Source organism: Caretta caretta, chromosome 10, assembly GCF_965140235.1.
Source record: "Caretta caretta isolate rCarCar2 chromosome 10, rCarCar1.hap1, whole genome shotgun sequence".
Classification (NCBI taxonomy): Eukaryota; Metazoa; Chordata; order Testudines; family Cheloniidae; genus Caretta; species Caretta caretta.
The window spans coordinates 65,650,127-65,666,564 of record NC_134215.1 but is presented as its reverse complement, the minus strand read 5'-3'; the positions used below and the strand labels follow the sequence as shown (position 1 = coordinate 65,666,564).

Below are 16,438 nucleotides of genomic sequence, written 5' to 3'. Positions count from 1 at the left end.
GCACAGAAAAAGTTATTCTTTGGGAAATTTCTAGAAAAGGCTGGGTTGTACGTGATGGTTCTTTTAGAACAGCTTGAGTTTAAACATTGAACAGTTTAATGGGACCAAACACAGTTCTCAATAGGTGTAAGTCAAAGCAGAATTTGGCTCATGGGCATCATACATTCATGCAGCATTTAGCAGGGACCATCTATTAAAATCCAGTGGGCATATCTCATATCATCAATTTTCCTGCCCTTGCTTACCTTGGGCATTAGCATGTCTCAGTCTCCTCGATCTTTCATGTCTATTTACTGGGTGAAAGCCTGACTCTATTCAAGTCAATGGGGCCAAGATTTCATCCATTCTGTTACTCAGTTCTCGAGATGCTCTCCTCCAGAATAACTCCTTTGCAGTATCACATGGTACGGACAATGGGCCATCTTCTGTGCCATCTTACACATCATTGGAGTCAAGAGGGTTACACTTAATGCACATTTGGATTGCTGACTTTGAGATGGTCACATGTATTCAGTAATCTTTTAGGCTAATTGGGTGTTTCCTCCAGTTCCATGCTTAGTTTTCGAATATAACTTATTTGTGCCTAATCATGGAGGTTTTCTTTAGGTTTTGCTGTTGCTGTTGAATCTGTCACATGATCAGCCACTCCAAGAGCCTTCGTGAAACCATATGAACCTTTAAAAAGAAAAGGAGGACTTGTGACACCTTAGAGACTAACAAATTTATTTGAGCATAAGCTTTCATGAGCTACAGCTCACTTCATTGGATGCATGCAGTGGAAAATACAGTGGGGAGATTTTATATACACAGAGAACATGAAACAATGGGTATTACCATACATACTGTAACGAGAGTGATCAGGTAAGGTGAGCTATTACCAGCTGGAGAGAAAAAAAACCCAAAACCTTTTGTAGAGATAATCAAGGTGGGCCATTTCCAGCAGTTGACAAGACTGTCTGAGGAACAGCGGAGTGGGGGAAATAAACATGGGGAAATAGTTTTACTTTGTGTAATGATACATCCACTCCCAGTCTTTATTCAAGCCTAATGTAAAGGTGTCCAGTTTGCAAATTAATTCCAATTCAGCAGTCTCTTGTTGGAGTCCGTTTCTGAAGTTTTTTTTTGTTGAAGAATTGCAACTTTTAGGTCTGTAATCGAGTGACCAGAGAGATTGAAGTGTTATCACAACAAAGGTTTTTTTTTCTCTCCTGCTGGTAATAGCTCACCTTACCTGATCACTCTCGTTACAGTGTGTATGGTATCACCCATTGTTTCATGTTCTCTGTGTATATAAAATCTCCCCACTGTATTTTCCACTGCATGCATCCGATGAAGTGAGCTGTAGCTCACGAAAGCTTATGCTCAAATAAATTTGTTAGTCTCTAAGGTGCCACAAGTCCTCCTTTTCTTTTTGCGGATACAGACTAACACAGCTGCTACTCTGAAACCTGTCATATGACCCTTTGTGTAGTTTGGCCTTTTTCATATTCACCCCCAAAAACCAAAGAGTAGTAACTAGTCCAAAGTGGTCCGAAAATCTTTAGTTTACAAAAAGCCGTTTTTGAGTTACTGGAAAGCTGCATCACTTCTAAAACTGCCACCTGCTCTTTCTTTTGTCTCCCAATAGCCATTAAGAGAAACAGTTTCAAAGTTAAAGCAAAAATTCCATCATAGACTGCTATTTGTAGGTTTCATTCTGAGGTGCATTCTCCCAGTTTCGTCATCTAAAGATTAAAGTGGGTCTGAGCCACAAACTTTTTGTATCTGAAACTGGATCCAAACTTCCTTAAATCTGGGCATATCTGGCTCCTAGGATTGAGGTCACACACTACAGGCCCAACCCTGTAAGATGCTGCAGGTTTTCTGAGAAGAACTGAGCTCCTTCTGTGAGAGCTGAGGGAGTTGGCACCTCTTAGGAAGCATTCAGCATCATGCAAGCCCTGCTAGTGGTGGGATGAGTCTCCACATTTGAATCCTGATCTTCATCACAACTTTCCTGAAGCTAATAATGGGTATCCAGATCTGGGGAGTTGCTTTGGTGCCATCTTTGCTGAAAGTAATGGCTGATGTAGCAAAGATACACTAGGCACTTTCAGGCTGGTTAGTACTGCTAGGCAACAAAAATATGAAGCCAGGGACAGCATTTTAATGAATGTTTGCTGGGTCACCTCCTGTTCTCTGAAAAAAGAACAATTCATTGAGAGGTTTTCTGAATAGCAGTTAATTAGGAAGGATACGTTAGGAAGGAATGTTAAGGAAACCCATAACTATGGGTGCCACACACACGCTTCCTTTGGAAAGGAAATGCGCTGTTTGCCTCATTTTCCATTTCATGCAGTGTTTAGATGATTGCCGATTAATTCATTTAACGAGGGAACCCCTGTGCTGTGCATTCTAGGTGTAACAATAGCCTGGCCGGCATCCCACCTGCACGGTCATACGCATGGAAGCCCCAGGCCCATTAAAGCACAGTAACTACCACTTCACTCAGAGGTGTTTTTTTTTGTTTTGTTTTGCTTTGTTTTTTCAAAAAAAGTAAAAATATTGTAACCATAATAAGCATTTTCTTTATGCCGTGAGTCCACGCCCTTGGTACGCATTCCTTTCCCAGCAATAGTCCTCCATCAGGCATTCACTTTAAAAGCGTGTTACAAACCACTGGTATAAATTGTTATGACATCTGCATGTATTTTTTTCAGTTAGCAGATGTATTGGTTTAAGATGTTCAATAACTGTTGTTTGTTTTATGGGGTTTCTATTAATTATCTCATTGATTTGGTCTGTGTATTTGTCTGAAGGGTTTTGGCCCAGCTATGTGCGGTACCCAGGAAGGTACAGTACCTAATGATACCTTTGGCATAGGCAGGGCCGGCTCTAGGTTTTTTGCTGCCCGAAGCAAAAAAAAAAAAAGGGGGGGGGGGCGATCCAAGTGCTGGAATGCCGCCCCTTGAAAAGTGCCGTCCGAAGCACGTGCTTGGTTTGCTGGTGCCTAGAGCCGGCCCTGGGCATAGTTATCCTCATGCTCTGTCTGCAGAGGCTTTACTGCATTGCCGCAATGCTTTTTTTGTTTGCATTTCTAGGTACAAGGCTGTAATCCTGGCAGCTAATCATTTTGGTAGATTTTTTACTGGTCAGATAACAGCGGCTGGAAAGGTGCCTCCTGCAAAGGTATGGATTGTACAGATGAGATGTGTGGAGTAAAATTCTGTCCTGACTGACAGTATAGTCAGGGAGTACAGCTCCACTATATGACCTTTCTAGGAAATCTAGGATATAGCCGTTACAGTTCCATTTGTTGCAACCTTATTTGTACTAGGGCCAGATTGTACCTGTTCCTTACACAGGTGGGTGGGGCATAAGGAGCCTTCCCCCCATGTGCCCCCTTCCCCGCCGCCCCAGAGACCAGGTGTAATTGCAGTACCTGAGCTCTCCGGAGTGCAGAGACTGCGCTCCACTAGAACTTCCTACAGCACTAGCCTTCCCAAAGGTGGTTGGGTGGAACCGGGCACTTCCAGAGCTGGATGGCTGCCGTGTGGATTGTTCACAGCAATCCCATGTGGGGTTGGTGCACTGGGTCCACTTTTTCTGTGCGGGTAGGAGCTCTCAGAGCTCCTTCTGGAGAGCTGCAGCTCCACACTGCCCCAAGCACAGGTCAATGCCTAATTTGGCTGATAGCAGGCCAGATTGTGCTCTCCTCTACACAAATGCAATGCCTCTTAGGTGAAAGGGAGTTGTCTACACTGCACTTTCGTTGGTAAAACTTTTGTCGGTCATGGATGTGAAAAAAATACCCCCCGACCAACGAAAGTTTTACTGACGAAAAGCGCCAGTGTGGACAGCACTTTGTTGGTGGGAGAAGCTCCTCATTGAGGGTGGTTTTCTTTTGTCGGCAGGATAGCTGTCTTCTGCTGACAAAGAGAGACTACACTGCGTACCTTACAGCGGCACTGTTGTAGTGACACAGCTATGTTGCTGTAAGGTGCGCAGTGTAGACATAGCCTTAGAAGAGAACTTGGCTCCAGATCTGTTCTAACTTGGCTTTTCGAAGCATTTTGGCAAATGTTTGATCGGATGAAATCATTTAAGTGCCACAAATGCATTTAATCACATCATGCCTAGAGACAGATATTCATCAGAAGTTTGTGTGTGTGTGTGTGTTTGTTCGGTTGTTTGTTGAAAATAATCTTTCAACAGAATGTTATTCACCAAGGGACTGATTCCCATTTCAGTGGGAGTTGAAGTTTACATTACATTCTGAGGTCAGAATTTTGTCTATAACATCCATCTGAGGAAAAGCCAGACTATAACAGAGCAAAGCAATTAAATAGCTGATTAAATCAGGCCTATTTTATCCACCACCAATGTTCCAGAGTGAACGTTTGAAGTCCTGCTGGTGTAGGAAGATTAGCCCTATTCATGTTTTGTTTCACTTAAGTGTTTAAATAGCTAATCATTTTCTACCTGATCTTATTTTGTAAATATCACACCTTGTGCAGGTGGTTATTTAAGTACTTACATAGTTGTGATAAGGTTTGAAACTTCCTTGAAGTACTTACATTTGGTAGCATCAGAAGCTCTTGTAACTTCACGTTTTTTTGAAGATAAGTGATATAATACACCCAGCATGGAGTGGGAGTAGGACACAGAATACACTTAGCTCACTCTCCATGTGTGTGTTCTCTCTAGATGTTGATAATTGGTGGTGGCGTGGCTGGGCTTGCTGCTGCAGGAGCTGCCAGAGCAATGGGAGCCATCGTCAGAGGATTTGACACCAGGTAGGGTAAGAAAATATCAGTTTAGATTTTAAAATACTGTACTTAGGTTTGTATAAAACATCCTGGGCAAAATCCTGCTCTCAGTTACATCAGTGAAATTCCCTTTGAAACAAATGTCCCAAATTTATCTCTGGTGTAAGACCGTGACGTGAGCATGCACAGCAGCCAATGAACACATGCGGTATGGGTATACTGGTACGCAAATTCCCTGCTTGCACATGTGCCCCAGGCTTACACATATTCAAGTTGGCCTCATTCAAGTCCAAGGTCTAGTTTTGATCAAAATCCCACTTGCAAGATAATACAAAATATTATCATTTAGATATGGAAAAAGCCTAATAGTACAGCTGCATATGATATATAACTGATTTTTTTTCAGTTCACTGGTAGTTTATTAAGTTCTTGAAGTCTTGGTTCAGTTAGAAAGTTTAGAAGAAGCTAAGATACCGCTTAGTAATTATGTCAAGCATCCTGAGAGGAGAACTAGAAACCCTGAATTCAGTGTGGCTCTGCTTTGGTGCAGAGCTTCGCTCATGCAAAATTAGAGTCTATGTTGTGTTTCTTTGCTGTAAATTAATGTAACAGAGTTTGCGAACTGCTGTCATCTTGCAACTGGTAATGTAATCATGCAATGGCTGCCATGATAAAATAGCAAACTGCAATAATCCAATATCTGTTATCTCTGTACTTTGCATGCAGGCTGCCAGCACTGGAGCAATTTAAATCCCTTGGAGCAGAACCTCTCGAAGTGAATATTGCTGAAACTGGAGAAGGTGTTGGAGGCTATGCAAAAGAAATGTCCAAAGAATTTATTGAAGCAGAAATGGCATTATTTGCCAAACAGTGTAAAGAAGTGGATATTCTTATTAGTACTGCGCTTATACCAGGTAAGGTGCAACTTTTTGATTATTGCAGACTTAAATATATGTTCCTATTAACGTTTCCAGATTAGTGATATGAATACTGTTAGACAATCAGTAGCAATTATGGATGAATAAGGGCTTCAGGTTTGGGCTCCAGTTAATATTTATTTCATGGATTAGAACAGCTTCTTTTGAATAGTATGATTAGTATTTTATTATTTATTTCCAGTAGCACCCACAATATACTGGATGTTTTCCTTGCACATCTTCAGTTTCTGTGGAAGAATCTTACTGTATGCAATGATAACAGTTAGTAGATTTTTACTTTTATTTTTTAATTTGCAATAGGGAAAAAAGCCCCAATCCTAATCACTAAGAATATGGTAGAGTCAATGAAGGATGGATCGGTAATTGTGGATCTTGCATCTGAGGCTGGTGGCAATGTGGAAACGACTCATCCTGGAGAGCTTTATATTCACAGGGTCTGTAGAATAAAAGTCAATGCTTATTAGAAATGGTTGAAGTGTATATAAAATTGAAACAATATTACAATTGTCTGAAGAAACTAAAAAGTAATAACCATTCTAGTAACAAAGAACTGGCCATGTTTCCTTGAAGCCATTGTATGTCTGTCATGAATACTTACTATCGTGTGGCAGGATAATAAAGCAGAGTCTTTCACTTCACAAGTAATGAAACCACAAATTGGAATACTGTCCAGACACCATTCCATCTTTGAAGATTTTATGCTTTGTGATTTTTATAAGCATGGTTACAGTGTTTTTAATAACTGTATTCATAAATGCCCTTAAATTCATCCCCAGAGCTTTACTAACAAAACGGTGGAGCTGTCCAAAGTCCAAGTATAGTAAAAGCAAAGGAAATTTGACTTAGAGGTTCATTTTATTTAATCACTTATAAAACTAACAATGGTCAATTTCACTGTTTTACAATATTGAACCATCAATTTTAACATAGAAAATTGCCATTCTTAGATGAAGTTTGATTTCATCTGTACAATGTAGAACTGTAAGATAATATAAAGGTGTAATTATTTATCTGTTGCTAAAACATATATTTAATCTGAATTGTTACAAAGGACCAGACTAAGGCACTTTTCCATAACTATCTTCCCCTTCCCAGTATGGCCAGTCCCAAAACTACAAAAATCATGGAGTTAGGCTCCAAAAATAATGCTGTGTAAAAATATTAAATATTGAGAGTTTTTTATTTGCCTCCTGGTGTTGGAACATTTAGGGTTCATGTTTTCAAGTTTCTCTGCAGCCATAAGACCAGCCTGCCTCTTTACAAAGATATAAGGGCACCTGTGTGAAAAGATAAAAATGTAAAGTAGGGGCAGCTTTCTGCTCATGGTAACGAGAACCTGAAATAGGGAATGAAGATCCAGCAGGCAAACATGCAGAGCTGAGGGCTTTAGCCAATATCTTTCTGTTGATTAAGAGGAAGCTTTCCCTGGGAGCAGGATACCCCATAACTGCTTACTGTAGGGTTTCAGATAGCGGGGACTGTACGGACACTCTGAACGTTCCATGCAGTGTTACAGCTGTTTATTTAATTTTCCACCCTAACTAGTTCCAAAACCATTAACTCCAGCAGGAGCTTTAGAGTCCTGAACTATAACAACAAATATTTTTGAAGAAGATAACATTCCTGATGTGTAATTGTTCTCTAAACAGAGCAATGATAGACCACTATTCCCTGCCCACCTCCCATCAGAGATGAGGTCTCTCTGTAATCCTTTCTGATTTTTTCCAAACGTAAGAATTTTGTACTTTTATCTTTGCAAGGAACTGATGTTTGAAGCCACTAGGGGTCACTGTGGCTTCACTGCAGGGGAGGCACACAAAGCCCCCTGTAGGAGCCAATGGCTGTGCAAGCTGTTAGGATGGAATATACTAAATGAACAATTGAAATGGGGCATAGAGCCTTAATAGCATCATCAGAGCCTCCACAATATTCTAGACAGGGGCTAGTAGGCTGTGGCTGTGTTCTGAAAAGTCAGCTGCAAAGAGCAGTCCCATCTATGGTGTTTCAGTGTCGACTTGCACTGATACTGTCTGTGGTTGTCATACTTGAATATTATAACCTTTCCCTTACTCCTGAACGTATGTTGGAGCCAGCACCTGTGGCTACATATGGGATAAGTTGGCAGTTGCACAATCCAGATGGCTAATAATGGAATGTGTTATAATGAGGATAAAATAAAAGGAAAAAAACCCAAGAATTTATGGCACAGCATCCAAGATAGAGCATATGCAGTTGTTTTGAGAGGATAGGGTTAGAATTATTTTATTTTCAATAGTCCACATACTTAAGCTTTAATACTGTGAGATGTTGGTAAGGAAACTTTATCCTCTTCTGTGTGTTTGCAAAGAATAGAAATGAAGGTATTTAAAACCATATCTTCCTTTTGGAACTAATTGGAGTCCAGTTAACCTGGGAAACATATTTTGCAATGTAATCTTTATCAGACAAACAAAAGGTGTTCTCAAACTTTAAAAAGCGCTTGACTTTTTATTTTCAAAATAAGCACCATATGGTTCCCCAACTGGCCTCCCAGCTTGTTCTGTTTCTGGCTTGCTGACAAAATTGCTGATTTTTTTTTTTTTTTTAATGTTCAGACATCAGAGTAAGCTATTAGTTTTAAAAGAAAACCCTTAACTTGTAAAACAAAGCGTTGGAAAGAAGTGTCTGCAGTAATATGCGAATTTGATTTACTAGCATTTGTAAAATATGCATCAGGTCTGTGGGAACACCTGAAAAGTTTTCAAGATAATACGTGAAAAGATTTGACATAAATTTATTTTTCTTTCTCATCAGGGTGTGGTTCACATTGGTTATACAGATTTGCCAAGTAGAATGGCAACTCAGGCCAGTAGCCTGTATTCCAACAACATCTTGAAATTATTAAAAGCTATTTCTCCTGACAAAGAATATTTTCATTTTGAGCCAAAAGATAATTTTGATTATGGGACTATTGATCATGTAATTAGAGGAACCATGGTAATGAAGGTGAGTTTTAAGCTCATTTTTAAATTGCTGAGAAATGGGAATAAAAATGTATTATGAAGGACATAAATCTTCCTGTTAGCCAATCCAGGAAATCATCTCAATGGCTAGCTCTTATAATATTCATAAAGGTGCAATGCAGGTAATTTATATTTTAAATGTTGCCAGCACTAAGATATTTAGGGGCAAAATATAGGTTAATAAAAGTCTCAGATGAAAGCTGTGCCATTGATTTGGGATTCATAATGAAGAATTCAAGACTGAGGATTGATCCATTAGCTCAGTGATTGTGGGAGATATGAATTCAAGTATCAGATGGGGTTTCTTGCTCTGGGATCAATATGTGCTGCGAACGTGAGAGGATGTATTTAGCCAAGGAGTGAGATGGGTGGGTGGGAGTGTGAGCTATGCATGATTCTTGAAATAATGTTGGTTAGTGTTAACATTGGAAGGCTTTATTGACTGGAGGATGTTTCTGTGATGCAGTCACATCAGTGTGGGAGGAACAAGGGCACTGTTGTTTAAGACAATATTCTTCTGAAGCAGTAGTGTTCAAGCCTCAGTGTATGGGAAGGAAAATGGGATAGACTGCAACCCCTTACGACTGCCCCTCACCATCCTCCAGAGTCCCTGTCTTAGTAGCAGAAATCACCATCCTTTCTGCTGCCCCTGTCACTGTGGGAGAAGGGGCAAGGGAACCTTAACTGGCAAATAAATGACAATTAAGATCACCTCTGTGTTGACTGAGATTTTTCCAAACAGGAGAAATTTCTTTGGATAGACTGATTTTTTGCAGGGATGTTTATTTTGGATGGAATGTAGAGTAAGGAGTATTTCTGTTGGTAGGGTGAATTCACAGGGATCCATATCTGCCTTCAGGTATCATTAGACCAAAGCAAAGTTATGCACAATAATTAAATATTGACAGGCTGAAATTAATCTTTGGCAGAGGAGTTGTTAGAGAGAAATGTAATAGACCTAAAAGATACCAGGCCAGATGCTGTGCTGCAACTCACAGGGGGCTGGAGAGGCCAAAGGTGGCTTTTCACCACTGAACGCATCAATCAGTGCTAATTTGCAGCCCTAAGGTTATTTAATTAAAACATAGATTAAAAAATTCTAATTTATTAAAACCAGGATCTTTACAATAAAGTTATATGTGCTCTTTCATCAGTGTAATAAAAAATAAAGGCCAAATCCTGAGTCTTTACTCATCTCAGTAATCCCAGTGCCTTCCCTAAGCCAACTCCTCTGAGTATATGTCATAGGATCAGACCCTAATATAAGGGAGGGCAAGATGCCACAGGAATCCATCATAGTCATTGTCTTGTTCTGTCACAGGAAGGTAAGAATTTATTTCCAGCACCTTTACCAAGAACAATGCCTCCTTCTGTCCCTGCTAAACAAAAAACTGTGCAAGAACTAGAATCTGAGAGAAAAGCCTCCATCTCACCATTCAGAAAAACCATGACATCAGCTGGAGTTTACACAGCAGGTAAAAATGATTCACCAAGAAATATTTGGCTGCACAATCAATTTTGTTTGCATTTCCTTCATCCTGCATGACATTTACACCTAAGTCTTGCTAAGTTGTATTTATTGAAAATCAAATAAAAACCAACTCCTGAACTGGAGCTATGCACAGTGTCTTAATACTGAGAAGTAGCGGAAAAGGTAAAATGATCTGCTAACTTAAGTTACTTTCCATATGAATGAGAGGCTGGAAAGTGGTGGTAGAGTACAGGTTAGTTCTCTGATATTCTGAGTTAAATCATTCCATACTTAGCATAACCAAGAAACTAGCCCTGCTAGTAACTGCATATATAATAAAGAGCCAATATGATATTGTGTAAGGGCCAGATCCAAAGCCCATTGATATTAATGACTCTAACTTCAAAGAGTTTGGGATCAGGCTTTTAATGCACTATCTATTCCCAAATGTCATTGCCAGTGCTCTGGTTATTATACTTTGAAAAATACTGTGTTAAAATGGAAAATAAACCAGATAACAAGGTTTTGATTTTAGCTAGTAATGTTTTCACTCATAAACAGCATTGCATTATTCTGTCTTTATTAAGTTTCTTTAAAAAGAACAAGGGTAGAATGAATATAAAAATAATTGTTAATGTAAGTGATGACAGGACATTTTAACACACCTTTGTGAGGGCTATTCACCTTCTGAAATCTTGTGCCAGATAAATGAGCAACAAAAGGAGTAGCCATTAGTCCAACGAACGGGATTTTCTGGCAGTGGAGAAAATGGATTTTAATGGGAGTGTGGGGTGGAGGAAGATCTAAGAACTTGCTTTCATTTAGCAAATCTTCCCTAATTCCATCCTTGTGTGGGACCCAAAAACCTCCCACATGGCCTCATCACAATGGTTTTGTCATGGCTGGGTAATAAGCTTGTAGATAAGTTCATTACTGAATACTGTCCTTGGAGTATAATCACTTTATTATCCCACTCTGGAGATCTGTTTTCTTTGATTAATGCTGCCAAATGCAAGTTTAAATACTTCAAAAAAGCCTTCTCAGGCTGGTTAGCAATTCAAAAATTGACACCTCCCCACTAAGAGCCAGATTCTGTCACCCTTGCTCACCGGTACTACTCTGCTCAGAGAGTGGTCCAATTGATTGTACTAGGACTGTGTAAGTAGTAAAGTGCTACAGAATGGGGCAGAAACTGGCCATTCGTAAACAAATATATATAATTTCAGCCATGTATCTGTCACAATGGTGCATTCTTTTCTTAGAGGAAAAACAATTTTTGAAATTTGAGTTTGTATGGTGAAGAAGACAAGTACTGTACTGAAGGAGATAATAGAGTTTCTACCAGTGGAATATTATTGAAATGTTTGTGTGGTCTGCCTGTTTCAATAATATACAGCTGCCACAATGTGGTCTGTTTTCCTACTAGAGCATTGAAGATTGTGAGACGTCATTGGAGAATCGATGCCATTTTTCATTTTGCTTTTATTAACTATTCTGCTATGCTTTGCGCAAGCTAAGTATTTTGCATTTCAGAGATTTTTATTGTTGGCATCTCCAGCTCTGGATCCTAAGACTGGAACAGATAAATTGGTGAACTGAATTCTACACTAGGCAAGGTTTAGTTCTGGCAGAAACAAGGAATAAAAGTTAGGTATATAAAAGCATGTCTAGGAGCCTTCTGCTCCCATTGATGTCAAAGTTTCATTGGAACAGGGTTGGGTTCTTGCTCTGTTTTTATTTTATGACTAATAAAGAAAAATGCTTTTTTTATTCTTCTGAGCACGTGCTTTTCTTTTTAGGCTTGACAGGTGTTTTAGGATTGGGGCTTATTTCTCCTAATGCTGCTTTTACTCAAATGGTGACCACATTTGGTCTCGCTGGAATCGTTGGCTATCATACTGTCTGGGGTGTCACACCAGCCCTGCATTCACCCCTCATGTCAGTAACAAATGCAATTTCTGGTAAGTGCACTCCTTTCTTCTCTTGTGTGTTTTGTTATGAGAGATTTAGGATCAAAGTCTCTGCTGGGACACTTATACAGATGGGGAAACTGAGACATAAAGGGGGTAAGTGATTTACCCAAGGCCAGAGAGTGGGTTACTGTTATAACTGGGATTAGAAGTCAGGAGTTCCTGCCTCTCAAATCCTTGCTCAGTGCTCTAAACAGTGCTGCCTTTAGTTTTTACTTCTATCCCCAGGGAAGTTCCCCACAGAGAACTCACTAGAATCACGCAGCCCAAGGGCTGAATGAGAAGCATCCCTTTTAAAGATAAAGCCAATATATTGGCTATTAAAGTTATATAACAGATACAAATATCTGTATGAGGAATGATAGGATGGGGAAGACTGTCACACACATCATGGCAATCACAAGAAATGGGTATGCCTAGCGTCACTGTACAAGGCACATTGTAGGCTCTATTCCTTTCCACATCCTTTGTCTGGTTTTGATCTGTGTAGGGGCCAGCTTGTACCTGGCTCTTTTATAGCTGGGGGAGGAGGGGGGGGCGGAGGCAAGAATGCAAGGAGTCTGGCACAACTGTAATCCCTACACTTGGCAGGGAGGAAGTGTAGAGACTCTTCTCTTACAGGGTAGGTCTACACTGCATCCTCCTTACATCAAAGTGTAGAGTACCTACTGCATGCCACACACACACCCCACAGCACAGTACAAATAACCATGTAGATGGTGAGGCACTGTTTAGGTGAGTAAAGACATGCCCGAGCCCTAGGGTATATACCTGACATGGCTCTCTATACACCCAAGCCATGACTCCATCTTCTACACTGTAGTTTTTAGCAGTGTAGTGACCTACTGCTGAAGCCTCTCCCTGCTACGGGAGAGGCTTCTTTAACTTGCTGGCAAGAATACTGTGGGAGACTGTGTCAAAAGCTTTGCTAAAGTCAAGGAACAACACGTCCACTGCTTTCCCTTCATCCACAGAGCCAGTTCGTCATAAAAGGCAATTAGATTAGTCAGGCATGACTTGCCCTTGGTGAATCCATGCGGGCTGTTCCTGATCACTTTCCTCTCCCCTAAGTGCTTCAGAATTGATTCCTTGAGGACCTGCTCCATGATTTTTCCAGGGACTGAGGTGAGGCTGACTGGCCTGTAGTTCCCAGGATCCTCCTTCTTCCCTTTTTTAAAGATGGGCACTACATTAGCCTTTTTCCAGTCATCTGGGACCTCCCCCGATCACCATGAGTTTTGAAAGATAATGGCCAATGGCTCTGCAACCACATCCGCCAACTCCTTTAGCACTCTTGGATGCAACGCATCCGGCCCCATGGACTTGTGCTTGTTCAGCTTTTCTAAATAGTCCGGAACCACTTCTTTCTCCACAGAGGGCTGGTCACCTCCTCCCCATGCTGTGCTGCTCAGTGCAGTAGTCTGGGAGCTGACCTTGTTCGTGAAGACAGAGGCAAAAAAAGCATTGAGTACATTAGCTCTTTCCACATCCTCTGTCACTAGGTTGCCTCCCTCATTCAGTAAGGGGCCCACACTTTCCTTGGCTTTCTTCTTGTTGCCTACATACCTGAAGAAACCCTTCTTGTTACTCCTAACATCTCTTGCTAGCTGCAGCTCCAGGTGTGATTTGGCCTTCCTGGTTTCACTCCTGCAAGCCCAAGCAATATTTTTATACTCATCCCTGGTCATTTGTCCAATCTTCCACTTCCTGTAAGCCTCTTTTTTGTATTTAAGAGCAGCAAGGATTTCACTGTTAAGCCAAGCTGGTCGCCTGCCATATTTACTATACTTCTACACATCGGGATGGTTTGTCCCTATAACCTCAATAAGGATTCTTTAAAATACAGCCAGCTCTCCTGGACTCCTTTCCCCCTCATGTTATTCTCTCAGGGGATCTTGTCCATCAGTTCCCTGAGGGAGTCTAAGTCTGCTTTTCTGAAGTCCAGGGTCTGTATTCTGCTGCTCTCCTTTCTTCCTTGTGTTAGGATCCTGAACTCGACCATTTCATGGTCACTGCCTCCCAGGTTCCCATCCACTTTTGCTTCCCCTACTAATTCTTCCCGGTTTGTGAGCAGCAGGTCAAGAAGAGCTCTGCCCCTAGTTGGTTCCTCCAGAACTTGCACCAGGAAATTGTCCCCTACGTTTTCCAAAAACTTCCTGGATTGCCTCTGCACCGCTGTATTGCTCTCCCAGCAGATATCAGGGTGATTGAAGTCTCCCATGAGAACCAGGGCCTGCGATCTAGTAACTTCTGCGAGTTGCCGGAAGAAAACCTCATCCACCTCGTCCATATGATGAATAATAACATAGTAGTGATCTTACAAGTAGTGTGCTTCAGGGGTGGGCAAAAACTGAATTTCTTGGAACCTAGACCACAGCTAAGATTATCAAAATGTGTCTTCACTCAGCTTCCTGAAGAAGTGAGATGCAATACTATCTAAATGTGATGGATTTCATGTGGTAATAACCTCAGCAATACTCTGCTTATACTATTTATTAATCATGTTTGTTAGGTTATTGCCTAAGGACCCACCAGGATTGGGGCCCCACTGTGCTGGGAACTGTTCAAACACAGAGTAGCAGACAGTCCCTGCCCCCAAGAGTTTACAATCTCAATAGACCAGACAGGCACTGTGTGGGGGAAAGGGCTAGAACACACAAACAGAGTGAACGGCGTGATGGCAGCAAACATAATCATTTGGGGGGTGGTAGTTAGGAGGTGATAAGCTAAATGGAAAGAAAGCTGAGGGGAGAGAGGATGAGGGGAACAGGGCAGGGGAGAAGAGAACAAGAGGCAGTTGTGGAGAGAAACTGAGGTGAAGAGACTGTGAGGGAGAACTGGGAGAAGGTGTGAGCAAACAGCCAACTAGCACCGGGTACAGAAAGGCCAGTCAAAACCATAGAAAGTTCTGTGGATTGCAGAAGGTCCCTGGTTTGGCTCCTTCTTCCCCTACTGGCTTCAGTGTCTCACTGGTTCCTTCCTTGCTGCAGCTGATCAATTATTTATTTATTCTTTGTATGTATTTTGTCATCAAGTATTGATTTATTCTGTTTTCTTTAGGTCTTACTGCTGTTGGAGGTTTGGTTTTAATGGGTGGATCTTACCTTCCTTCTAGCTTGCCTCAAACACTAGCCTTACTAGCTGCATTTGTTTCTTCTGTCAATATTGCAGGTGAGCAATGTTTTCTTCTATATCTTATGAATTAATACCTATGTATGCTGACTTTATAGGACATATATGTTTCTGTACATTGGTGTATGACATTTCTATGCTGTGTGAAATGCCATCCGCTAACCACTTGTGGAAAACTTGTGCAGATTCTGGATTGTAACCATAAGCTACGACAAACATACATTCAAAATCCTTCAGCAAATACCACTAGACACTCCTGAATCTTGCACCTGTAGTGCAGAGGTCATTTTTCTGTTTGATGAAATTCTCTGGGCCATTAAAATGGCTTCTAAATTTGTACTTGCAAGTTTTCGCACACTAAAAACCTTCATTTACACTCAGAAACTTGATTGTGAGATATTTAGCCACCCCATGTGCATGCACACATGCTGTTTACATTTCTCAAAATGTGCATGCCCAACACTGCATGTGCAGATTTAGAATCTGGACTGAGTCCTTGTTGAATTAAATTATAATTTGTTGAAGCTGAACATTTTACAGGCCAGAGATTTTGTCTGTTGGCATTTTTGTATCTGAATTTTAATAGACAAGCAAATAGACAAACTGAGAAATTGGATTCTACCGTAAGCAAAGCTGGAGGCCAGAAGAAGGTCCCTTTGAAAATTTGGCTCTAGTGGTATTTTAATTTCCTCAGATTTGTTGCACATAACCTTAAATAGATTAACTTGGTTTTATAATAGTAAATGCCTGTGTGGAAGCTTATGTTAGGAGTAACAGTTTCTGTAGCAGAAATAAGTAGCTAACCTGTAAAGCGTCTGCTCTAAGAGAACACAGTAAAGGGTAAACACTATCACATTTTACTCATTTCCCTCCTCAACCCCAACACTGTAGATATTTCTAGTATTCAATGTGACTAAAGTTATGCACCTCAGACAATAATAAGGTACCTAAATAAGTGGCCTGATTTTCAGAGGTGATGAGCCTCTGGTGCTCCCACTGAGGTCAAAAGGACCTCAGCATCTCTGAAAATCAGGTGAAAAGACAGGTACCTAATTATGGACATGGATGTCTAGCTTTTCAGGCACCCAGGTTTGGAAAGCTTCAGCCTACAAAGACATCTGTGCCAGCAGCCCAGCATGCACGAGCAACCTGATAACAACAAACCATTGTACAAGCA

At 40.9% G+C, this 16,438-nt stretch overlaps 1 protein-coding gene across 2 annotated transcripts in view; it reads left to right on the top strand.

Moving 5' to 3' along the window:
• LOC125643275 (NAD(P) transhydrogenase, mitochondrial-like) overlaps positions 1-16,438 on the top strand; it is a 65,965-nt gene that overhangs the window by 15,993 nt on the left and 33,534 nt on the right. For both annotated transcript variants that reach the window (XM_048865589.2, XM_075133123.1), the window contains 8 exons: positions 3,081-3,168; positions 4,687-4,775; positions 5,475-5,662; positions 5,987-6,120; positions 8,480-8,671; positions 10,010-10,163; positions 11,959-12,120; positions 15,190-15,300. In XM_048865589.2, the coding sequence (XP_048721546.2) occupies positions 3,081-3,168; positions 4,687-4,775; positions 5,475-5,662; positions 5,987-6,120; positions 8,480-8,671; positions 10,010-10,163; positions 11,959-12,120; positions 15,190-15,300 (1,118 nt within the window). The remainder of the gene's footprint in view (positions 1-3,080; positions 3,169-4,686; positions 4,776-5,474; positions 5,663-5,986; positions 6,121-8,479; positions 8,672-10,009; positions 10,164-11,958; positions 12,121-15,189; positions 15,301-16,438) is intronic.